The sequence below is a fragment of the Delphinapterus leucas genome, chromosome 1 (assembly GCF_059928025.1).
Source record: "Delphinapterus leucas isolate spDelLeu-1000000601 "Yukka" chromosome 1, BTC_Dleu_Yukka2, whole genome shotgun sequence".
Classification (NCBI taxonomy): Eukaryota; Metazoa; Chordata; class Mammalia; order Artiodactyla; family Monodontidae; genus Delphinapterus; species Delphinapterus leucas.
Window position 1 is genome coordinate 78,710,414 of NC_143129.1, and position 26,469 is coordinate 78,736,882.

General features: G+C 44.2%; 1 protein-coding gene across 1 annotated transcript in view; it reads left to right on the forward strand.

Annotated features, from left to right (window-relative positions):
- The window catches only part of LOC111166994 (small conductance calcium-activated potassium channel protein 3), a 137,870-nt gene extending 115,230 nt beyond the window's left edge, over positions 1 to 22,640 (forward strand). Inside the window, exons 5-7 of the mRNA XM_089914501.1 lie at positions 4,145 to 4,272; positions 4,987 to 5,056; positions 10,538 to 22,640. Of these exons, the coding sequence (XP_089770627.1) occupies positions 4,145 to 4,272; positions 4,987 to 5,056; positions 10,538 to 10,834 (495 nt within the window). The 3' untranslated portion in view covers positions 10,835 to 22,640. The remainder of the gene's footprint in view (positions 1 to 4,144; positions 4,273 to 4,986; positions 5,057 to 10,537) is intronic.
- The last annotated feature ends 3,829 nt before the right edge of the window (positions 22,641 to 26,469 follow it).

Consider the following 26,469-nt stretch of genomic DNA (forward strand, 5'->3'; position numbering starts at 1 on the left):
CTGGAGAGGCAGATTACCCTGGCAGAGAGGCAGCCAGAGCAAGTCATTGACATGGATAATACGGCGAAGAGCTCAAGGAACAGACATATGTGTCCTGTTTTATGTTTTCTTTCGCTGGAGGTGGGGGAAGAAGCTGACATTTGTTGGGGGAAGGAACATCAGTAAAACTACTGTGTACTGAGGCGCGGTGCAGCCAGGCTCTGTGCTAAGTGTTTCACTGAATCAACACCACAATCCCATTTCACAGATTGGGACCATACTGTGCTGTAGTTTTCTCTGAATCACTTATTACCTGACACTATATTACACAGGGTGTGCTGTCCCCATAGGATTAGAATCTCCTTGAGGGCAGAAATATTATTGGTTGGTGCATCCCAGTATTCTTACTTCCTAAACAGTATCTGCCCCATTGTAAGGGCTCAGTAAATGTTTTGGGAAGGAATGAATATGAAAATTGAGTCCCAGAGAGGTTCTGCAACGGTCCAAGGCAGACATGATCATTCATCCCCTTGTGAGGTTTTTCTGAGGGCTAGTGGAACAATGTAAACAGAAAGTGTTTAGCATGGAGCCTGGCACATAGTAAGCACTCCGTGAACGTTAGCTGTCAGTATTGTATGCAAGATCTTAGTTGGATGACTTTCTTGCCCGGGCTCATGAATCTTAGAGCCCTCCCTGAAGGACATAGGTCACGGAGCCAATTCTCTGGCCACCGTCAGAGTGAAATCATACAATTCTTGGGAGAGAATGAATGGGCCCAAAGAAAACAATTAGCTCGTATGCTTATGGGTTTGGGGGACGAAACAGCCAGTCTTCCATGCACAAACGGCCCTCTTCTAACCGTCCCTGAGCCCGTCAGATCATGACCAACCTTACCCAGTCCTTCCCAGTTCCCTGACCCACCCACTCCCACCCTCGCCCTCAAGAGCATCTTTTGGCCCTGGTGCCCTGCCCACTAGGAGAGGTCAGTGGGTACCCAAGTCCCCATCAGGGAGTGGTGCTTGGAAGCCCTATGGAAGCTCAGTGAATCCCAGGAGGAGCACACAGCCTCAACTGCCTCCCACCCCGGCGATGCTCAAAGCAATCAGCCAGGTGAATTGGAGGGAGAACCTGGTCACAACAGCGTCACTGTCGACGTGGGAAAGCACGAGGCAGTTAAAAGCCTGTTTCTTTTTCTCTTGCGTATATTGATCTGCTTAGCTTTGTGCCAGGTTGTTTGCTGGTAATTAATTCAGAGTCAGCACCAAGGCTTGCATTTAACATCGCTTTCCTGAATACGCAGGGGCCTCCCGTTCAAACCCATAAAGAGGCCGTGACTGCTTCGCTCAGCTACCCAGGCTGTGCTGTGATTTTAGTACCTTATATTTGGGCTAAAGTTAAGTGCAGGACCTGGACTCCCTGTTCTGTCATATTGCTAAGTGAGGGCCATGATGATTAAAAACAAATCTAATGTCCTTTCCAGTTCCTTGATCCTGGAAAACAGGAAATAATTTTGTTTGTGTAGAGATGACTTCTAGTCAGTCAGGTCTTTCTTCAGACCACATGAAAACCGTATGCTCTTTTTGGACCTGGCTCTTGTTTTGACTTTGCCGTTAGCTAGCTGTGGGATTCTGGCCTTCACATTCTATCTCTGAAGCTGTCATTTCCTCATATTTTCAATGGGGGGTTGGGCCAGATGATGATAACTAGCTAGTATCTTTATGGTACTTTATAGTTTCTATAACACTTAAATCCACATTGACTCAGTTTGCCGTGTATAACTTTACGGTCTTGGTCTCTGTCTCAGTTTCTTCATCTGTAAAATGGGGATAATATTAGTACCTTCCTGAGAGGGTTGTTGTGCAGATTAAATGAGTTTACACATACGTAAAGTGGCACCTGGTAGATGTCCGCTCTTAGCCTCAGCACCATCAGCACCATGGTTATTGCCTCATTTGGGCCTCAGAACAACCCTTAAGGTAAGGATTTATTTTCCCCTTCTTAGAGATAGTTAAGCACTTACTCCTAAACTGGCAGAGGAAGGATTCACCTGCAGCCTCTCCAATTTCAAATGTTTGTTCCACACCAACACAGAGACCGTTGTCAAAGGCTCGTCAGTGCTGACACTCCATGGCTCTGTCAGTGTTCCAAAGACAAGACCCGTGTAACCGGGGCTCTGCCCATCATCAGACATGCTGGGCAGGTTTTTCCCTCCTGTTTCTTCTGTGAGGCTTTCCTTGGAGGCTAAGCACCTAGGGAAACTGAAAAAACCACCTGTCAAGTTGCCCTCTCCCCACAGAAGGGCAGCAGGAGTAGGCACTCCACAGAGAGAAAGCCTTCCCTTCTATGCTGCCTCTTTTGCCAGGAGGCTGATGTCCACTCCAGCCCCTGGACAGGACCCCGGTGACCACACCCTCCTCTACCTCCCCCCTCTTCACCTGGACACTTACCATTTCCAGCTTCTCACCACCACCTGCTTCTTCTCACCACCACCTGCTTCCTTTCAGGCAAGAAAGTACCAAAGGTGGACAATTAAGTCATTTAAAACCATCTTCACAGTAGATTTTTACTGAACAAAAAGGCAGTATTTATGTCACTTAGACATTTCTGAGAAGACCTAGCTGTTCTTTTAGAATATCACTCCAGCGCCAATGAAAAATATAATCCAGCCTTAGTAATAAATTTTTAAAACATACACACAGAAGTTATCAGCCTGCAAAACAATGTTTCCCAGGCCTTCCCACACGTCTCAGTATTTTAACAACGTCCCATCTGTTGATGTCAGTCTGAAGAAGCAGGCCTGTACTCTCCAATTTTATTAAAATCCTTTCTGGCTAGTAACCTGATTTCTACTAGGCTGGCCTACTTACTTCCAGGCCCTGGGCCTGTGGGCCTGTGCCAGTTTGCATGGCTGACAAGAAATGGGAACAGTTAATCAAAAATCTGTTTAGCTTGTGCTTAATAAGAAATGTTTCCTCTTGCTCTTGTTACTAATTGCTGAAGATGTCTGTGTTTGGATTAAAACTTTGTCCCCTGCCATCTGGATGCCATTGATATGTCTCAGCTCTGTCGTGAGCCAGGTGAGATCAGTGGTTTCCATGTCAACAGATGACAGCATCATATGTTGAAATGTGTGATTGCAGTGCAGTGAAAGAGCCAGGCTTGGGAAAGAGGCAGCTCTGGTTTCACACCAAAATATCTTCACTGATTTTCAGACACTGCTTGGAAATGATTTCAGTTTTATGCCAATTACATTTACATGTAAAATTGCAGTGTAAATGTTTTTTGCCATTTGGGAAAGGAAACAATGGACTTGTTAATACCTAGAGTTCTATTCGGTGGGAAAGACATTTCCTCAAAGAGGCCTTGTAAAATCTCCAGCTGAAGTGAAAGAAGTCAGACAGAGAAAGACAAATACTGTATATCACTTATGTGTGGAATCTAAAAAATACAACAAACTAGTGAATATAACCAAAAAGAAGTAGACTCACAGGTAAAGAGAACAAATTAGTGGTTACCAGTGGGGAGCAGGGAGGGACAACATAGGGGTTGGGGGAGTGGGAGACACAAACCACTGGGTGTAAGATAGGCTCAAGGATGTATAGGACAACACGGGGAATATAGCCAATATTTTGTAATAACTGTAAATGGAAAGTAAACTTTAAAAATGGTATACAAATTTTAAATAATTTTTAAATAAAACAATAAAATCTCTAGCTGATAGGAAATCTGTTTACTCTGTGAATCCAAGAAATGTACCACGTACACTAAATAGAAATCCCACGTAGCGCATGGAACTCTGCATCCAAGGGCAGCAATGGTACATACTTATCTATTCAAAGTGTGCCCCAGGCCTCCAGGTCTTGGTAATGTAGCCTATCTAAATATAGCATCAGTAACAACAGTGGATAGGCAGTCCTGAAATAATTAAGAAAGAGACAGGAACCACCCCTCAACTTCGGGCTCCAGTCTACTGTGTCCAATACAGGATTAATAAGAGATGAATTTTAATAATCCTTTCTAAGAGTTCATGATTTCATTAAGGAAAAAGATCGTTGCAGAATCATTTCCTTATAAGGTAGACTATATCGACAGACATAACAAAACATGTTATGTGAACCTAGGGAAATTTACCTGATAGCAGTCTGTTTTATTTACTTTTCCTTAGATCAAGAACGCTGCAGCCAATGTCCTTCGGGAAACGTGGCTAATCTATAAACACACAAAGCTGCTAAAGAAGATTGACCACGCCAAAGTCAGGAAACACCAGAGGAAGTTCCTCCAAGCAATCCACCAGTGAGTAGGCCGGGGCAGCTCAGCCACCAGAGGACCAGATTAGAAGTGGTGGGTTCCCCAGAGCTCCATCAGTATCTCCTCGTATACTTAGAGGAGCAGGAGAAATCCATTCTTTTCCACTCAACAACCACTGGGGGCAGTGAACTGGACGCAGATCAGTCTGTTTATTCACTTATTGCACCCGCCACTGCCAGACATTGGACAGACTGCTATGGAAGGTAAAAATTAGGTAGGAGCCTCAGGGGGCTCTCATAGTCTACACACACACACACACACACACACACACCCCACATTACAACGGGAAGCAGAACAAATTGTGGTCAGTGCTTTCTGTAAGCTAAGTATTTAAAAAGTGTAGTGGATTTTTAAAAGTAGAGGATGAAGACATTTATTCTGACCTGGAGGCTTGGGGAAACGCTGAAAGGCTGAGAGTAGGGCACTTAAGGTGGAAGGCACAGCCTAGATAAAGGAACAGAAGCCGAGAAATGATCTGAGAGTGGTGAGGAAACTATAATGACTGAAGGTAGGCACACGTGGAGCCAAGAGTTTGCTTTCTTGGGGACCTGCCAAGCCCTTGATTCTGGTCAGTTGTCACCCATGTTCGAGGTCCTGGGCTGGGTTCCAAAACCAGATGAATTGATGTGGGTGTGGAATCTGCCCGTGGGGCTGAGCCCAGCGCTTGAAGAGCATGGCTGTTACGACTCTTTCCCGCAGACTGAGGAGCGTCAAGATGGAGCAGAGGAAGCTGAGTGACCAAGCCAACACCCTGGTGGACCTTTCCAAGGTGAGTGGCAAAATCCGAAGACCCCGTAAAGGGTTCTCAGATGCTGGCATTTCAATTTCTCAGGTGTGGCTGTGAAGGCCTGGCCTTGGCCAAACTGGACAGTGCAGGACCAGGAAAGCAAAGACTGCTTCCTCCTTTGTTGAAAAATCATCTGGGTTCGAGTTCTTGACACTTGTAATCTACTAGTGCGTGTTGCTGACTTTTAAAACCTGGCATGTGTTTCTTAAACTCAGTCACTCAGGTCAGTCTTTGCTGGGATTTAATTAGCTGACCTACTACATCTTTTCGGTGTGTTGCTTGATTAGCTGTACACTGAGTTTGCACAGGGTGAAGCACACTGACGAGACCAAACGGTGATAATGGCGATGCTACTGCCTGGGTCACACCTAGGAGGATCCTTCCGGTTTGCCGTTATAATTGCAAACTCATTTTCTTGCATCCTGCAGTCCTTACAACTCAGCTTTTCTGGCCCCAAATTGGTGGTGGTGAGGGGTGCATTTCTTTGTTTCTCATGAAGATGCCAAAAACAAGAGCCCTCCTTTGAGAGCCCTACTGTCATTCTGCGTTTCTGGCCCTGAACTGCTGTAAATACTGTAAAGGAACTCTCTCCTTTTGCCAATCTCTGGAGCGAAGGAATCGGAGGCTGCACCGCTGGCAGAGCTGAGTGTAGGTGCCAATGAAGGAAGGGCCTCCCCTCCTCAGCCCCTCCTCCTCATTGCCTCTTTTTTTTTTTTTAATTTGTTTTTTATTTTTGGCTGCATTGGGTCTTCGTTGCTGAGTGCAGGCTTTCTCTAGTTGAGGCGAGCAGGGGCTACTCTTCGTTGCGGTGCGTGGGCTTCTCATTGCAGTGGCTTCTCTTGTTGCAGAGCACGGGCTCTAGGTGCGTGGGCTCAGTAGTTGTGGCGCACGGGCTTAGTTCCGTGGCATGTGGGATCTTCCTGGATCAGGGCTCGAACCCATGTCCCCTGCACTGGCAGGCAGATTCTTAACCAGTGTGCCACCAGGGAAGCCCCCTCACTGCCTCTTGATAGAAATTGTACATCAAATGTATAGCCCAGGGCCAGGCTGGCAGAACATTCCAGCAGATGTCGATTATCATCATGGAACACATTCCCTGGGTAAGCAAGAGAAACTCCCTCAGGCCAATTAATCCCCCTTTGAAAAGATGGTGCAATCAGAGACATTGCCAGTTCTTGGGCCACGTGCAGGCACCTTGTTCAATGAAGGGATCAGGCCAAAGAAAGGACCTCCTAAGCTTGGGAGGACTTCAATCAGGGAATGTGCGGCTGGCACAGGCGGGGAGAAGCCCACAGGCTGTGTGCTTTGGAGGGGGCGCTGTGGTGGAGTGCAGGGCTCCTGAGAGCCAGGAGGAGGCAAGGATGTGAATGGAATGCCCAAGTGCAGAAGGGAGCCCCCCATGGTCTTGGGTGCACTGCTTAAAACTCTTGGGTTCCAGTATCAGAAACCCATTGGAAGTAGGTTTTAAAATGTAGGTGTTTATTATAAGGATACAAGGAAGTCTCATTCCAGGCAGAACCTCAAGGCAGGCATGTGGTCAGACTTCAGGAAGGAACTACCTAGAAGTGCCCCTCACCCTGGAAGGTATTCGCTCACCCTCTCTTCTCTCTCCTGTTCAAGTGCCTGCTTCAATTCTCTCTCTCTCCCTCCCCTGCATCTCCTGACAACTTTCTATGCCCCCTGTCTCCATGGCAGACCATGGCAGGCCCCTATCCAGAGAGTACGTGTTCTAGTTCTAGCCACAGGCAAAGACCGATTGGCTGTCTTCCTATTGGTCTTAATTCTAAATTCTCAGAAGGGATGAGATGACTGGCTAGTTTGGGTCACGTGTCCACCCTTGGGCCAATCAGCTGAGGCCAGAGGGGGGTCGGGTAGGGCAAACATGGCTGGGGACCCACACCGGGAGGTGCAGGAATGGCCCAACAAGCCCCAAGATATTTCTTTTACAGGTAGCCATGTTTCTGCCTCCCCTCTCACCTGGCGGGCCAGGCTGTGGCTGGTGTTCTCCTGGGAATAGCGGGCACACTGGACTTTCAAGCCTGCGTTTCTTCAGTGCCAGCCACCGCCTCTCACAGAGACAGGGCCCCGTGCAGAGCAGACTGGGTGAAGCAAAAAACTCAGTGAACTGGAAAGAGGCTCATGTGAATTGGGTGGGGGAACGAAACCATCAATAACCTGGGAGCAAGTTACCTGGAAAGAAAGGGTGTGGAGGAGAGGGTGAAGGGAAAGCGTCTGCAGGGCTACTGGGAGTGGTGTGGGACCTGCAGGGAGGGTGAACTCTGACATCCATCCAGTGTTTCATCTTTCCTCCCAGGAGACTCAGCCAAGGTCCTGGCAGCAGCCTAGTGTCTTTCACACTGGTCCACGTTCCCCCTGGTATCCTGTCACCAAAAGCAACAGAACACGGGAGACAATAATAACACTGTGTTCTCTCCCTTTTCTTTCTGTGCTTCGTCCTCCCAGCTCACCACCTTCCACCCCTGTCCTTTGGTCCTTTCTAGATTAAGAAAAGGGCGTGTGGCCTCCACATAACACTTGCTGTATTGAAGAGCTCGCTCGTAGGGTGGCAGAGATGGGGTGGGGGAACGCTGGGATGCTTTATATGCTAGCTTCAGTGTCTTCCATTGAAGTGTAAAAATCATTCCTCACATCTGAGGCTCAACTGATCAAATAAGGTGGTATCTGTGAAAATGTTTTGTGAACTGTAACGGTTTTGCATGTGGTAGTTCTGATTAGGAATATAGATGAGGAAACCAAGGTCCAAAGAGACCATCCCAAGGTCGGGCTGTTGGAGAGCTGCAGCGCTGGGGCTGAGACCCAGGGGCCCAGATTCAGTCCAGAGCTCGTTAGGGTGCCCCTGCGGTCAAATAGATTTGCGGTGTTGTACATTCTGGGAAGAACATGCACCCTGAAGAGGTTCTGTGAATGTTAATTAATGAAGGAAGCACTCTTGCTCCTAAAGTCACGCTCTCCTCTGAGGCGGCCACAGAAGAGTCCTGCCCTTTGCAAAGCAGAGCTGCCTCACTCCACCTCTGTGACGGCTCCCTCTGGGGCTGCAGCCAATTTCCTGGTGGGAAGGTATCACTACATTTTCAATCCCCCTTCTCCCATCTCCTTTCTGGCTTCTCATTTTTTGCCACCTTCCTTTACTTTTTTTTTTTTCATTCACCTCATTCCCTACTACCTTGGCCCCCGCGGGCACCAATGGTTTCTGCATCTTCCTGGAGTAACTTGAAATTTCACGTAAAATAGGACAGGGTGTCACTGGCAGATGGCCAGAATCCCCTAGAGCCACAGTGCCTGCAGGTGGGGTTTGGGAGGGTACAAAGCAACCGCCAACCTGGCCCACAGGAACACCCGAGAGCATGAAGTCTCCCAAGAGCCTTGCTCCCAAGTCTGATGTCCTTTGTTAGCTTGCAGGGAGACATGTGACTGTCACCTAGATAAGGGCTCTACAGACCAACCCGGGAAGCCAAATTATAACCAGAAAGTTGCCTGGTAAGAGGAGAGTCAGAACCATGGTGGTACGGTTGGAACAAAAGTGGTTTCATTTCAATTAAATGAATTGAATTTGAGGGATAGGTAGATGTAGGGTGGGCAGGACTTTGTACTGGTGAGATATGGGGCCTGAGGGAGAGGATGACGCCTGGGTTTCAGGTGGGGACAGCCTGAATGAATGGCCTCTCATGGAGCCAGGGAACAAAGAGCAGATGTAGGACCGAAAATGGTGCACTTGGCACAAGCTGCCTTTGTTTAGTGCTGCTCTGACCTGGTTTTATAACTTAACTCTCAGAAGACAAGTTTATTTTATTACATTAAAGTTTTATTTTATTGGCAGTTCCCTGGAGGTACCCCATTTTTCCTCCCCTGCTCTCACGACCTTGTTCAATGTTCATTCACAAAAGCTTACGGAACACCTGCTCTCCAGAGGCAGGCCCTGGGCTGGGCCCCCTCCGGAGTCTTCTCTCCTTTCCTTCAGCCACTCAGGTCTCGGTGGGAAACGCTGAGAAACTCTCTAGGTATATGGAAATAATTTGTGGCGCAAAAGGTTTTTTCCCATCAATTAAACTCCTACATTGGCCAAAGGATGGAAGGGATGGTGATTTTCCCCTGTGCCAGCACTTTATTCATTCATTAGTTCTACCAACATCTTTTAGTGCCGACCACGTGTGACAGACCCCCTTGCTAGGCATGTTTATGTACACTTGTCCATCAAAAAATGTTAGTTGAGCATCCCCTAGGTGCCAGATGCTGTTTTAAGCCCTTGGGACACATCCGTGAACACAACAGGCGAAGGTCCCCGCCCTGGAGGAGCTTTCCTTCTAGTGGGAGAAAACAGACAATAATAAGCAGAAGAAACAGCAAATTAGCTAGTTTATTAGAAGGTGGCATGAAGAAAAGAAAGGAGTTGAGCAGGGTTAGCGGGATCAGGGGTAGGGGTGGGACCAAAGTGCCATATTAACAAGGGCATGGGGGGAGATGATTTTTAAGGGGAGGCTGAGAGGAGGTGAGGCTGTCGGCCATGGGATGTGTGGGGAGTGAGCAGTGGTGACAGGGCGGGTCCCTGGGACACTGGGAGATGGCACCAAGAGCAGTAGGTTTACTGGGGACACCATCAGGACAGCACCTGTTGGGGAGCGAGGGAAGCAGGATGGGGCAGAGGGAGAGTCTGAACTGTGATACGATTGACAAAGGCCTCGACCAACCCACGGGAGTTCCGGAGGGGGACTGGCCCTTCAGGGGTGTCCCAAATTGAGGCAATGTCCCTCCTCATTGACCAGGCAGGAGAGGGGCTGTAACCTCAGCGAGGCAGCTCCCTTTCACTACAGCCCAGTCCTGAGTGAGTTACGTTGTACGTTGTACATTCTGCCTGCTGTGTTGAACGTTGGGGAGGTGGGGGTGAGCAACAGCTCTATAACTATGTGTTGTTATTATTAACTCCTATTTCATAAGGCAACCAAGCAGAGAGGTTAAGGGGCATGAGGGAAGGCACATTATTAGTGAGTGGCAGACGTGTACTTGAACCCTGGCCTACCAATGCTAAGTCTATTGCGTTGTCCGCTCCCCACCACAGAGCCGTCTCTTTCATCAGTATGTGCCATTGCCCTATGAGCTGAGAGGTTGGACGACGTAAGAACATGAGGACACTTCAGGGACTTGTTCTATTTAAGAAGAAAGTGCTACCTTTCCAGTCTATATATTTTCTAATCTATTTTTATAAGTAATATACATTATTTTTGTAATCAAACAACAACACACACACAAAAACCCACTGTGCCATTTGAGCCTCCAAGTCTTCAAGAAAGTAAACTGTTTCTCTGTCCTTGGCCAGATCCGACACGGCCGGTGTGGAAGTTGATCCCTGGAGGAGTTGTATTTCAAGTGTAATCTGGAGGAGTATTTCATTTTTCCCATCGCAGATTCCTCTGCAATGACCTGTCGTCTCCCTGTCTCTCCAAACAGATGCAGAACGTCATGTATGACTTAATCACAGAACTCAATGACCGAAGCGAAGATCTGGAGAAACAAATCGGCAGTCTGGAGTCGAAGCTGGAGCACCTCACCGTCAGCGTCAATTCCCTGCCCCTGCTCATCGCGGACACCCTGCGCCAGCAGCAGCGGCAGTTCCTGTCTGCCCTCACGGAGGCCCGGGGCGTCAGCGTGGCAGTGGGCACCACCCACACCCCACTCTCCGACAGCCCAATCGGGGTCAGCTCCACCTCCTTCCCAACCCCGTACACGAGTTCAAGCAGTTGCTAAATAAAACTCCCCACTTCAGAAGCATTACCCATAGGTCTTAAGATGCAAATCAACTCTCTCCTGGTCGCTTTGCCATCAAGGAACATGCAGACCAGGGAGCGTAAAGAAGAGAGACCGAGCTAATTAACTAACTCATGTTCATTCAGCGTGCTTGGTTTGATATGCCTTGAAACCAGAAATCTGATCTCTGTTTAGGTGCCTCTACTCGGGAGCAGCAAGAGGAGATGACAGGAAGCGACGCCTCTGGTAGGGCCCTTGCGGCACAGTTGGTGGAGAACAGACACCCACGTTCAATCTCAGGTCTTCACGTGGTGGGGGGTGGGAGCTCAGATGCACTGAAGTAGCCGGCAGTGAAGCCAGCCCGGAGGAGGGTCCCGCGGGGGGAGGGCATGGTGTCAGGCTTGGGGGATGGGTTCCTCACCCCGGGGTCCTCCAGCCCACCTGTCTGCGTTCCTTCTGTCTAAGGAAGCCCCTGGATGACAAAGTAAGGGAGAGCCGCCCACAGCTTTTGCCAAGACAGACATGCTTTCCTGCCATCCCTCGCACAGTCATAAAACAAAATTTAGACTGAAAGAAAAATAGGCAAATAAAAAGCCAGACTTTCCATCCAATATTAATACCCATATAAACCTGTGTATTTGCAAGCGTGTGCATGTACACACACACACATACACATCCCACAGTCAACCCAGGACTTTTCTGGTTTGCACCTGGCCCAAATAAAGAGGGACCTGGTACCTTACCCTGCACACAGTAGGCACTCTCTAAATGCACGTTGAGTTGGTCTGAATCGGGATGTGGGTGCTGTCAGTTCAGGTAGTTTGCCAGTGTCGGCCACGTCCTGAGCTTCACTGAGGAGGCAGGTTGCTTCAAACACAAAACAGGGTGCTTTGCCCTGGGTATGCACCATGCTTGCTCTGAGATGAATGACAAGCCAAAATTGGCATTCTGGAGAGATAAGCAGCCTTCTAAAAATAACAGCTTCTGCAGAGCTTTCATCTTATATCCAAACAAGCTGTGTTCCACTGGAGCGCATGATCAGGTGTATGTGTGTGAGGGAAGGGGGGCGGGATCTGTCCGCAAGCACACACATGCACCACCAACAGGTGCGACCCCAGGACACCTGCATGAATAGAAGTATTGTCAGGGGGGTTTGCTCAGTGATATTTATCCAGCAAAAGGTTTACAGCCCCAGATGTTAGGAGCGCAAAGGGGTCAAGTGCCTCACCTGAGAGCTGGGAGAAGTGATGGTGAGTGGCCCAGCTGATCCTTTCCACCTGACCTAAAACCACCTCAAAGTGTAAGGTTATGAGGATAAAGGGAGATTCTAGGGAACCCTGTGGGTAAGATAAGGTGACAGGGATTTGTCAGTATCCTGTTCCCGCTGTGCCACGTTAATCTCGGTGCAGAAACTATTGTAATACATCTCAAACTCCAAGGGACTCCAGAAACATCCAGAGCCAGTGTATGACAGGCATTGTGAGGAGAGGCCGTGGGGATGCATGATATTTTCCGCACTCCATCATCTAACCATGCATAATGTTTGTGATGTGAAGACCGTCATACTAATGATCACATTTCTCATTCTGAGGTCTCTGACGTCTGCTCGTGGGCACTTAAATCATACTGTAGGGAATATTTCATCTGTTTAGGGTAAAACAGAAGGGTATCATTTGTGGATGGCTGTCCTGTTGGGTTTCACTTTGTACAGGACATCGCCACTTTTCCAAAGGCAGAGTCTAGCTGTGAAGACTTTTCCTCTACAGCACTGGGCCTGGTCTTCTAAGGGCAAGGGAATCATCAGACAGCAAAAGGTAGACCGCCCTAGAAAGGCCACTCTTTCAAGAAGATCTGGTCTCTTGTTCAACCTCTTCTTATATCTCTTTTCATTGCTGTGCTCTTCCCTTGATGCCCTCATTTTTATCTTGATAACTCCTTTGAGCATTTTCCTTGGTTGCTTTGCACACCATAGATGCCACACTTGCTGCTGGCTTTAACATTTTTTTGCTTGTCCTTTTAACTATCGATTATCTAAAAGATCCCTCTCCTTTTTTATGTCCCAGGAATGGTGCTCCTGTTTTCAGTGACAGCTGAACATATAAACAGACCAATAAGCAGATGAAATAACCATGCAGTTTCTTTGTGGCGTTAGTTCATTTCACAAAGAAATGAAGTGAAGAGCGCTGACAGGTCAACCTGAACATGCCAATCCCAATCATCTAAGCTACAGCCCTCAATTCTTAATTCCTGGTCACCCTTCCCATTCCCCCGTAACCCTGTGATGTGTGTGTGTGTGTGTGTGTGTGTGTGTGCACGTGCACACAAATAGGGATTTAATCTGAATTTCAAACAAATGGCATGCAATATTCCACTGCTACTCCTCCTGCCAAAAAGTGTGTGTAGACTGTCATTGACCCATCACTGTCTGTGGGTGACTCTTCTTTAACCCACCACTAATGCTATTCACTTAGGTAAATCCTGATGACCTATAACCTAGCAACACTAGCAAAGAGAGTGGTTGGAGATATTTCCAGTAGCAGTAGCCACTGGCATCCTAGAAACATATGGGCATTTGTAGCATGACTGGACCTATTGGTAGTGCAATAGCTACGTATGGTTTTTATCCTTGGCGAAAGAGTACTTACTCTTCGGGAAAAAAAAAAAAGTGATCAAATCTGCATGTTGATCCTGCAATGGTAAATGGGAGGCTGCTTCTCTGTACTGGTTTTTCAGCTTTATGTGGGGAAGTTGCCCATTCTCCTGCAAGTACAATCAACCCTTGATGACTTAGGTATTGATTAGGGTGTAGCTCACCCAGGTTTTCTTCCTACAGCCCATCTTTTGGTTAATTCCACTGAGCCTCAGCATCTTAGCCAGATGGGGAAAGGGGGCAGGTGGATTCTCGTGCCATGACTTCTTGTTCTGTAATTTCAAGTTTGGTGGTGGGGGAGGCTTAATTATCTACTCAAGAATTGGCTATATGGAAAAACTATTAATTACAGTAACCTCACTCCAGTACTGAACTGATTGAGCTCTGCCCACTCCTGGAAGGATGACCCAGTGGCAGAGCCCCTACTGTAATCCTTCTGATAACTCAGTGTCAGGTAAAAGTACTCTAATATTCCCTAAAATATCTAGACACTTGAATTAAAAATACAGAGCCACCCCCTCATCGCTTAAGCCATATTATAGCTTCATGTACTGTAAAGTCAGGGATGTACTGTGATACTTTAAGACCACTAATCTCAGTGGAATTTCAGGACATAGCATCAGTTGGTAAATTATAGCAGACTAGGGAGTCACTCCTCCTTAGATTGAAGTCCAAATAAAAATCTGCATCTTTGGATCAAAGGCCACATATGTGTGATCATCATCAATAAATTTATCATGAAGTGTCTATGAACTGCTCTTGCCATCCTCATAATATGTAACTTCATGACATCATATCTCTAGAAATGCTTAATGCAATGCAAAAGAATAAGAGGGGTAAGGCCCTGCATCACCGCTAACCTCTGACCTCAGCAAGTACCAGTGGTGCAACAACAGTCTCATAACTGAAGAGGTAGAGAAAATGTGTGCGCAAGTAATTTCCAAAGTGCTGAGCAAGTGCAAACTGTTGTTATTTATTAAAGGCCAAGAAGAAACAGCATTGAAGAAACCATGATTTTAATATATAATATTTGAGGCTTTCCCCCTTAGATTTTTGATAACTTCTTGTGAATAAGTAATGATGGAAGAGAAGAAAACTAGAGATGCAGAATCAGAATAAATAAAACTCTAACGCTGGATCCACATCTTTGGCCAATGAATATAACCACCTCTTACCTCAATTTCTCTATGCTTAAAATGAAGGTAACAGTTAATATTCTTAAGTACAAAGTACTCAATAGATTTTAAAATGAAATCACTATTGCCAACAACAGCGGCCCAGACTGACTCTGGCAAGTCCACACTTTGATGTTGCCTCTGAATGTAGTCAATAGTTACCAAAAGCAATTCTTACATATCAACCTATGTGAAATTAGCAGGGAGAAGTATGGGATTAGCACATAGTCCCAGGACCTCTCTCCTTCAGAGCATACCTCAACAAACAGTGCACCCCAAATTAAGAACCAGTGTTTCATCCCAGTGTTGCTACCATCACAGTACCACAACTGAGACACTATGAAGTCATTGCACTACCAGTAGGTTACTGCTCTTTTAAAGTTACTGCTTTTAAATCCTAAAGTACGTCCCAGTTCTACACAATCATCCTACTTCCCTGGATGTTGCTTAGAAGCAGATGAAGGCTCCGTCAGTGGCCATTTGGCTGCCCCTATTGACTCTGCGCCATTCAGTTTCAGTACCTTAGACAGCTATCTGGTGGCTTCCTGGTAGGCGGGAACAGCCCCTTCCCTTCCCTGCAGTCAGTCAGCTTAATGACGCCCTGGACAGTATCCCTTCCTTCTCTACTGCCGCCAAAGTAAACACTGTGGGAACGGGATCATTGATACCACTAAGAAAGGAATGTTACAGGGATAGCAATATTAACTGTCTGCCTCTGGCAGTAGAATATAGGTGAGCGCTCTTCATCCTGAAAGCTTGTGCCAGGCTGCGTGAATAGTTAACAGTATACTCCTGTCAGACAAGTAATATGTAGATTTTTACTAAAAATAGACCGAAGCTTATTAAAAGTACTCAGTGCAATGGTATATAAATACATACAGATAGAGAAAAAAAATAACTGTGATCTTTTTTTCTTACACCATTACTGGAAATGCCCAAACGTGAACTGGAGTTCCCTCTGAACAAAACCATTATCAAATCATCAACGTATGACCTCCAAATCTAGGTGCCAAGTGCCCTGCCACAGTTGTTTACACACCTGAGAAACGTGTTCTGGAAGCTGTACTCTTGGGCCTGGACCATGTGTTGAAACAAACAAAAGAGACGTTGTGACCAACCAAGCTGATGGAGGAAAAGCACAAAATTCAACACCAACCTATAGCTCGGATCCCAAAGAGATGCTGAATTTATAGCCAAAAAAAAAAAAAATTATATATATATATATATATATTGACAAAGCAAATATCAATCTGATCGGAACAGCCAACATCCAAATTCACAGAAGGAGGACAGGGAGTAAACAACATTCTCTAGCTGTGTCATATTGTCTCAGTCTTTGAATCTCAACCGGGACTGATCCACCTTCATCAGACACACTTTTTAATGACGCAACAACTCAGTGGTGGTCCCAGACTCTCCGTTCTGCACTGACCAGAAGAGAACAACAGAAGAGAGCAACAGACGCTAACGGAGGAAATATTTTCATGGTGAACTCAGAAACTGATGTGTTTATATTCAGAATCAGATGAGCTTCAATATGAATTTGCATCTTGCCTCTGTACTGCTTGCTATTTTTTAATGATAGGACAAAGTATAACAGTTTATTTTAAATATGAAATATATTGCTATATTATAAAATATATTGTAACTTTCAACTCACATTTTGTATCAAACTAGTCTTTAGCAGGTCCGGTGTCAGCCTGCTCTCCCAACGACTGTTTCTGAGTACACATCACTGTTAGCGATTCCCTGACACCCAGACCAAGGGTCCTCAGGCTACAGAACTGCCATATTCTAATTCTCTGAGACGTGACTATTAGACACAAAAGAACATTGTTCCCAGCTTAGATGACTAATTCTACCCTAAATTCTTTCAAGCCATTTCAGAAGAGATTTTAAAAGCCATCACTCCTTTAGTAGCTGTGCAAAGCCAGTTTAATAAAAGTGCAGGCTCTTTCTATATAAATGCAAAGAACCTCTTCCATAAATGATATGTCTCAAACACAGTCAACTGGTGTTTCCTTTGGCAATTTCAGAATGGGGCATAAGGGAGAGTCTTGTTCTCCTGTGACACAAGAGACTCAAAATTCTAGGCATTATAAGTTTCTCTGTGTCAGAGTATAACTGGGATTGGAATTCCATTTACCCGGGGCCCAATGAGAGGCTGGTGTGCAGGCGTGCTTTCCCGAGTCAGCAGTGCCCTAGAGGGTGCGGGGTTTGCACATGTTTATCCACAACACTGAGCACAGCTCCTGAGGGACTGAGGGGAAGAGACGGGACATGCAGAGAGCTGGGCTTCCTTTTCTGCTAGTTTACTCCAGCTGGGAGGAAGGAAGAGTTTCAATCAAGATATTTTCCTTTACTGGCAAAATTGTGGCAAATTCTCTACTTTGGCAACTATGATATCCATGCCCAACCTTCTCTGAGACACACGTGTAGAATTTCTCACTTCCCTCCTTTGATTGACCAAAGGACTATTTGTAGATGAAAACAGGATGTGTTTGGTTATAGAACAGAGGTTTCCTAGAATCAGTGGGCCTCCTCCCAAGGAGGACCCTCATTTGTTACCATCACTCGGTATAGTATTGCACAGGTGCAAACCAAGTAGCATCAGGGTAGATCCAACTGAGTATGCGCATCTCTTCCCTTCACAATCTCTGACAACTCACCCAGATATACTGATAGTGCAAAATGGCAGGTTTTCTCCTGGGAAAAAGGCTGGAACCCTCTCACACTTCCATTCATTTGAGCTTAAATATAGGTAAGGCTGGGGCTTCAATGGTATTAGTCGTGCCATTCGAAAGAGAAATATCTAAATGCCCAGTTTCAATCTGCTTGTGTGGCTGAGACCTAACTCGGACACACATTTTATTCTTATTGAGCTGAGTTCTCTCGGCTCTCTCTCTCTCTCTCTACTGCTCCTCAGTAACATGTTAGGCAGAGCTTCACTAAAGCCATCAGAACTCCAGGGCACCAGTTTTTAGCCAGTTACTCACTGACTGGGTGATGGAAATTAGTTTTTCTCAATTTTATAATTGATTGATGTATGTACTGGTGGTAATTGATTTATCTCGTAATACTTTTCTGCTACTAAATAGAACTGGCTCTTTTGGCTTTTCCTTCTAGCCTTTCTCAGACTAAGACTTGTACATTTATAGAGAGCGTTCTGATTTTCTACTCAAAGTTATTATTCGATCTAGAGTCAAGGAAACCGATACAAATTCCTGATTTTGGGAAAACAGACCTTTTGACAGTAATTCAGGTAGATAGCTATATGCTAACCCTTGCTAGTCAAAGCGTGGTCCATGGACCGGCAGCATTAGCATCACCTGGGAACTTGTTAGAAATGCAGAATATCAGGCCCCACACCAGACCTACTTAATCACATTGGGCATTTTAACAAGGTCCCCAGGTGATCTGTATACATATTAAATGCTGAGAATCACTGGCCAACAAAATTAATAATCAGAAGATCGAGCCATTTCTTCCTTGACCCTCATCTACAGAATTATTTGAGGAAGTAAAGGTCCTCTATGATCATAATGATAAAAACAAATGTATCTTCAAATTCCCCTTGAGGTCATATAGCTTGGGTGGTGTACACAAAGAAGCAGTCTTTTCCCAGTCTAATTTTAAAAGTACTCACTTCATTGCCTTGAGCCACGTCAAAGCACCTTTTTAAGGTTTTCATTTTAGTGTATGCTGGCAGGGCCATCAGAATACCAGGTGGCTCCTCAGGGCAGGTCCCCTGGAAGGCCACCTGGCTTTCTGCTCAGCATAGTACAGAAATAGCGGCATCTGTGTTCCTTCCTTGAGAAACTCACCATCCCACCAGTGGGAACCCTCCTCCCTACAGGAGACTAGCAAGAGAAGTTAGTTTAACCATCTAGAAACATTCCTAATCTCTTTTAAAACCAAGCCTCTTATTCGTTACGCCAACCAGACACTCCGAAGTAAGCAAGGAAAGATGTGAATTGTGATATTGGCGCCATAAATCGATATGTACCCAGAAACAGTTATGTTCTGAATTAATGGCTTTAACCTGTTCATTGTAAAAAGTGCCTTGGACTTCAATCTAAAGAGGTCAGTATAAATATATATGTGTGTGTGTGACATATGTAGGCAAATATTTACATATTTATACGTACATAGGTGCACACACATATACCCGCACATTCATATATAATATATACATACATATATAAATGCTTCATTATATATCATATTGCTATTCGCAGCTCCATTTCTTTTGTCTGGTCCTATGTTTATTTGTTTAGTGAGACCTTTACATAGAGAGGTTCTATTCAGGACATCGATGTATTTTTTTGTTTGTTTTTTACTTTTTATTAAAAAGGTAAAGGATATTAAAAAAAAAAAAAAAAAAGTCAAGTGCCTGAAGGTTTTGAATGGAACTGTGGTCAACTTTCTCAGGTCACCAAAAAGGAAACCGAATGTGCCTTTGGGAAAAATTTTTCTGTTTCAGTGACTTTGTTTTCCCTTTGCAGGAGTGCATAAGTAAGAGTGGTTGCAGTGATTCTATAATTTCATTATAATCCATTTTAAACATTTTAACAAAAGCAAACCTTTTGTTCAGTCTAGTGCCCAGTTCTCTTCACACATCAGCATCAGAAGGGCCTGGTCTTTGTGAGCTAGGCATGGTTTTGTTGGCACTGGACAGACTAAATTGCAGGGGATGGGGCTTAAATCAGCTCGAAATATTGCTTCCTTTTTAGCAGCACACACAGAAGGACAAGTAGGAAGTTCTCTCCCTGAACCAGGTGAGAACCTGTCCTAGAAGGCCGGCAGAGGGACCCCAGTGAACTTTCTAGAGCTCCTGTGCCCTGCCTTTCTACAATAATACAGTCACCTGTATCAATCAGCCTGTCTACCTTAGCCAGAGGTCTTCTCTTTCTATGGTGTGACAGTTTGTAAGGGACCCACCTCTCTGGTTAGAAGCCCCCCAGAGCCCCAGGGGGAAGTCTTCAGGTTTCCATGGCTCTGCTCATGGGCTCAAGGAGGAATTTTACTTCTTCAAACCAACTTAAATCTTCTCTCCAGTTCCCTGCCCAAGTGGCAACGCCCTCATGACAGCCAGGGCCAGGCCAGAGCGGCAACGCCCAGTCATGGTGTCAATCAGAAGAGACACGGCAAAATATCAGAGGGCACCAGAAAGACAGCAGGTCTCTCCAGCTGTCCTCACAGCTGCAGCCACATTTGTGGAATCGTCATTAAGAAGGCTTGGCAAATCAAGTTCCCCAAATGGAACCCCCCCCTACCCTTACTTTCCTCCCCATGAATTTTTCTGTAGCTCTAGACAAAAAAAAAAGAAAAACAAAAATGCAATTTAGGTGCTTTCAAAACACCTAAAAAACACCCCTCTTTGGGGCTTTTTCTAAGTTAAAATATTTTAAAAATATATATCTAGCTATATTTCTGCTGTTCTTCCCAAAATTCCTTATGAATACATATACCAATTCAATGATTACGAAATAACAATACTTCGTACTTATAGACAACCTTTCATCCAAGGACCTCAAATGTCAAATGTCAATAAGTTAGTTGTCACTCTGTGAGGTGGATGACAAACATTATTCCCATTATTCAAATGGGAAAATTGAGCTAGAGAAAACCGAGCAGTAAATGACATCTAAGTCAGGAGTTAAGCTGAAAATACAACCAAAGATTTTTCAGCACATTTTGGGGTGGGGAGGGGGACGGAAACTTGGTGGCTCAAATTCTATTACTGGCCACCTTTGGATGAGTAAGACCAAGAATGTATGTCGACCATATGCCCAGACCCAGGCTTGGAGTGTAAATGGTGGGCTGGTTTGTGGGTTTGGAGGTCTGGGTGGGAGGCTGCATCTCTTTCTTTGTGCAGAGTTTGAGAGTTGTGCCGTTGGGGGTAAGCTGAGTCTATGGCCTTTGCCACTTCCTCTTAAACTGAAGCTGGAGAGAAGGGGCATTTTTTTAATGTTCTGGCAAATGCTGATACAGTATGACGGCATTCAATAAAAACAAGAAGGGAACTGACACAAACACGAAACCAGAAATGCAAGCGGCTGATTTCCTTTAATTTTATCTTCTTCCTTCCCTATGTCTACAGTTGTGAAAACAGGAATTTTTAAAGGAGGAAATCTTAATTTAGATTGGAAACAGAGACCCCTGGGAAAAGTTGCCTCTTTAATCAAGGGTTACCCTGGCGTTGATGGCTGTGTCTGACTCAGGAGATTGGCCCTGCCAACAAGTAGACACATGAACGGCTTTAGTGCCTAACCCAGTTTTGGTTTTGGGGTTTTGTCTTATTTTTTTGCCTAACCCAGTTTTAACAACCTAGAGAGAAATTGAGAACCGTGCCCAAGGTGAGCAGCTGTTATCAACGAGGATGTATAGACACGCTGTTGTGTGATAAAGCCGCTTTCAGCTATGTTCAAATAAAGGACCAGGCAGTAACACAGTACAGTCATTCCATTTATCTGAGCAAAGGTTCTCAATCTTGGCTTCACGCTGGAAGCACCTCAGAAGCTTTTGAAAACATCCAAGCCAGTGCCCCCAAGCCCCGAGATTCAGAAGGCAGAGTCTGGGGTGGTGCCTGCACATTTCCCTGAAGCCCCCCAAGGGGTTCTAAGGGGCTCTCAGAGTTGAGGGCCGATCCAGAGCTTGCTGAAGTGAGACCCGCAGGTGCCCAGCCTGGCCAGTGCCCCCTGGGATCTCTACCCTCCCGAGTTGGCAAGGAGCCATTGGGGAGGGGGCAGGGGAGAGAAGATTTGTATAAAGACGGGGATTTGCTTGAAACTCCGTTCCTTTCATCCTGCCCTCGTTTCTTGTCAGTCCTGGACCCATGAACCTGTGTTCATTTGCATTTGGCTCTACACGTATTGGCAAACAATGCCGCCAGGTTACTGTTCACTCAGTATTTCTCTGCCGGGCTGCCGCAGCCTTCTGCTTTTGCCTGACATACAGTCTGTCTGGGGCTTAATGTCTTTCTTTGGCCTTAGCTCTGGGCGAGGATTAGCGGACGGGCCATTCCAACATTTTTCATTAGGCAAAAAAGGTTAAGATTAAAAATAACATGTTGTCCTTGCTAGTAGGTGTCTCATGAAACCTAACGAAAACAGGGTAATCTGCCATGTGACACTCATGGATCCTTTCCTAACTATATTTAAACATTAAGTCAAATGGCTCCTATCCTAAAGAAGACTTGACCCGTTATTACATTATGCATACCCAAGAAAGCTGGGGGAAAGGGACATTAGAACCGGAAAGTGGGCCCCGTTCTCAGAACTGGACAATTCTGCTAATTTCAGGGCCCTCTGAGTAAGACTGCCCCCTGCAGGTCAGACAGAAATACAGCAACCCAGGGAATCGGAAACCCCTCAGGCATCCGGGAAACTCATTTGTCAGTCACGTCCCTTACCTTACACAGAGGCAATGGGGGGCAAGAGAAGTGATTGGCCCAAAATCAAACAGAGAATTTCTGCCTAATTGGGCAGAAACGGGACTGGAACGTTGCCACCCCCTGTTGAGAATGCCTTCTGTGCGGGTGTGGAAAGCTGAGGCCTGCCCAGAGTCTCGCCACGTTCTTCCTAGATTCATCCTCATCAATTTTGCAAATGTTAGATAAAAATAAAAGGCCCTGCTTCCCCCACACACATGTTCACACACACACATACAAAGACACACACCACATTATCAATCTCTCACTGAAAACAAAGATATGCATATTGAGACTGGCCAAACTAATTCATCATGTATTTTATATTCCAGAGGCATTGATCATTTTCACTGTTATCTGCCTTAAGTTAAAGAATTTGGAGCTAATACTTGCAAATCTACAAGAATCCCCACTGGTTAGGAAACATTAGATTATTAAAATGATGCAATTTTATATCCAGCATTACAGTGGATTATGCTAATGGTGGTCAAGGTTATTAATCTTTATTTCAGTCACTACTGCAAATAGTACATGAACACTAGCCAAATTTAGCTTTATCTTTTATTTTTGTAGCATGAATTTGAAATTTACACTTCATGTTTTTCCGGGAACAAGTCACACTTACTAGCATCTCTTTAAAATGCAATTTTGTCCCCTAGAAAACCAAAGGTGGAAAACACAAATGCAATATGTTACTGCTGCCTATGGGCGATTTCCTCTTTACTTAGGTAAAGCTTCTTTCCAAATCTGTTCTACCTCCTACTTTCCAACACTGGGGTATCACTTAAGAGCCATCAAGTATTTCTCAAGAAAGAATACATATAGCAGTGGGGCACCCACACCCCAGTCACTCATCAAGGGATATGTCAGGTCTTCTGTAAGCTCCTGTACACCATGATTCAATTGCCCTTTCTTCTAACACCCTCCTCACCTCCCACCTCTTGGAATGAGAAGGTAGGTACATAGCTCTGCCTGAACATCAGAATTTAGGAATCCTAACAGATTTATACTTAAGGTTTCCTAGAGAATTTTTCTAAGGATGAAAATGCAATGTTTACTTGACTCAGAAATTTGGGAACCTAAGATCCAGTTTGGTTTTGGTTCAAATGAGAAAATAATCATCTAGTATTGTCTGAACATCATCAAGAGGAGCTGACATCCATTATTCATTACCTCCACGACATCCATTCCCCCAATTCTGCAGCCCATAGTACATGGATTTTAATTTGATGAATTTACCCTTCCCCCATCTCCACTGTGCATTTGGGTAGGAGTAATCCTACTTCCAGACCCATGGTGGACCAAGGCAGGCTAAGGCAATTAGAGGGACTCATCACCCTCACGAAGGGATGGGCACATGGCCCAAATTAAGCCAACATGAGCAAATGAATCTCAGAGCCAAGGCTTAAGCAGGAGCTACCAGGAAAAAAAACAGTCTTCCCCGGGAAGGTATGGTACAGATTTTGTCAGGAACTGATGTGCCCTTTTGTTTCATGAGGGAGAGAGTGGGGTTGACAGGGGGCCAACACATGGAACATGAGGTTGAAGCCAAGACCACAGAAGGCAGAGAGGAGAGGAAGAGAGAAGTGGGGGTCTTGGTAAGTTCCTTGGAGCCACTGACTCTTCTAATTACCTGAGCCAGTAACTTTGCTTTATGATGAAGTCATTTGCAGGTGGATTTTCAGCCACATTCAACATAAAGAGTCCTGGTGGAGAAGAACCAACCTTCTACACACATGTATGATTCCCCAGAGGAGTAACCAGAATGAGAAAGGGAAATGCTTATACAGTAATTCTGACATTTAAAACGTTTAAAACACAAAAACTAAATAGGATAACAAGAAAATTGGAAATGTCAAAAGTGACTCTAGAGTGTACCTTGACCAGCAGAGTAGAAGGGTGATGGAAGAAGGAAAGAGCCATAGAATGAGATTCTGTTCCATGAATCAAGAGACTAAAACGGACAATCATTAGTCAGTCAGGTGGTGGAGAGGAGTGCAGTAAAAGTGATCTAGGTATTTTTTGGAAGGAAGGTAAATATTGATAACTTCAGAGTTAGATAATTAAAATTATAATCAATTATATCATTGAAATGGAGTCTATAACTTCCAAATTAGTGGAGACTGAAAAACTGAGGAAAAAAATCAATTCAAAAGGAGGAAAAACACAGAAAAGATGGAACAAATTGAAAGGACAAAATAAAATGGAATAAATATACCCAACTAGTTCCATAATCACAATGAAAATAATGGACTAAATGCTTTAGGCAAAAGAAAAGGATTGTGAGACCAAATGTTTTCAGTTATCCAAATAAATGCTATTTATAAGGGACGCATCTAAAACATAAAGAAAAATTGAACGTACAAATTTTAAAAGGTACACCAAGTATATTCTAACGAAAAGAAAGTTGTGTAGCTATTCAAATATCATGGGGAAATATACTTTAATGTAAAAAGCACTGAATTCACCAAGAAAATATAACAATTCTGAATTTATGTATTTGATCATTTGGCCTCAAAATACATAAAACAAACATTTATGAAACTACAGAAAAACACAGACAAGCCCACACATTTAACAATTTAAATGTGTTACATTTTCCTGTGTTAGGAAAATGTAACACATCTCTCTGAGTAAGTAGTAGATCAAGCAGACAAAAAAAATCTGAAAGGACATTGAAAATTTGAATGACAATAATTATAAAATCACACCTTTTCCTAGTACATGGAACATTAATGAAAATCAACCACTTAATGGGCCATGAACACATTTGAAAAGACTCGTACCATCAAACAACATTCTTTGAGTAAAATGTGATATATACTAAAAATCAGTAAAACAAAAACTTATAACCAAAATATGTCTTTTGGAAATTAAGAAACATACTTATGAATAATTGATGAATCAAAAAATAAATCATAATGGAAATTTAAAAATATGTACCTTTAATGAACTTTAACAGAACTTTAATGAAAATACATTTCAAAATTAGTTGAATGCAATTTTAAGAAAAGCAGAATGAACGAATAGAGACAAGAGCAGAAATTAAATAGAAAATAAACATACACCAGATAAGATTTTTAAAAAGACAAAAGTTGATCCTGTGAAAACAATTAAAACTGATAAACCTCTAGCAGGATTGAACAAAAAGAGACAGAGAAGGAAGGGAGGGAGAGGGAGAGAGAGAAAACACAAAGCAATCTTAGGAATGATGCTACAATCACCAAAAAGATAATAGGAACAGTGTTTGGAAATAAAAGGAAAAAAATAGATTTCTAGAAAAAGACTACTTACCAAAACTAACTCAAGAAAATAATTTAAAAATAGAATAGTCATAAAATCATTATAAATAAATAAGTAAATGCTTCAAATTCTTCCCACAAAGAAAATGCCTGGCCTGGATGATTTTACCAGCAAATTCTACCAAATATTCAAGGAGCAAGATAATTCCAATCGTACACATTTTTTTCCAAAGCATAAGGAAAAAAAAAGGGCTGTTCTCCAATTCATTTTATGAAGCTAGCATAGCATTGATATCAGAACCTGATAAGGACAGTACAAGAAAGGAAATCTATAGACCAGTTTTATTTATGACTTTAGATGCAAACATCCTAAACATACTATTATCAAACTAAATCTAGAAATAAATGGGGAAAAATACATCATAATTAAATTAGGTTTGTCCCAAAAATGTTTGTTTAACATTAAAAAAAAATGAAATTTGCCACATCAACAGATCAAAGGAGAAAAATCATTTAATAATAATTGATTTTTAAAGAAGTTAATTAAAATCAACATCGGTTAATTTAAAAAAAAGCAACACTGAGCAAATTAGGCATAGAAGGTATAGTGTCATCACTATATGCCTTTGTATACTCTTCACCTCTTGGGTGTGGGTGGGACTTGTGACTACGTCTAGCCAATAGAATACGGCAAAGGTAATGAGATGTCCTTCCTGTAATTAGGTTTTGTTACAGAAGACACTGTCTTAGTGGACTGAGAGCGTCTCCTGCTGACTTTGAAAAAGCAAATAGAAATGCTGTGAACTGCCCAGGGAAAGGGTCTGTGGCAAGGAACTGTGGGTGGGAGGCCTCTAGCAGCTGAGGGCAGACAATAGCCAGTAAGATGCCAGAACTCTCAGTCATATGAGGAAATGAATTCTGTCAACAGTCGGAATGAGCTTAGGAAAAGAGATCCTTCCCTAGATGAACCTCCAGATGAGACTGCAGACTGATTGCACCCTGTGAGAATCTGAGCAAATGACCCAGCTAAGCTGTGGCCACACCCCTGACCCATGGAAACTGAGGTGATGAATGTGTGTTGTTCTGAGCCATTAAATTTGTAGTAGTTTGTTATGCAGCAATAGAAAATTAATACA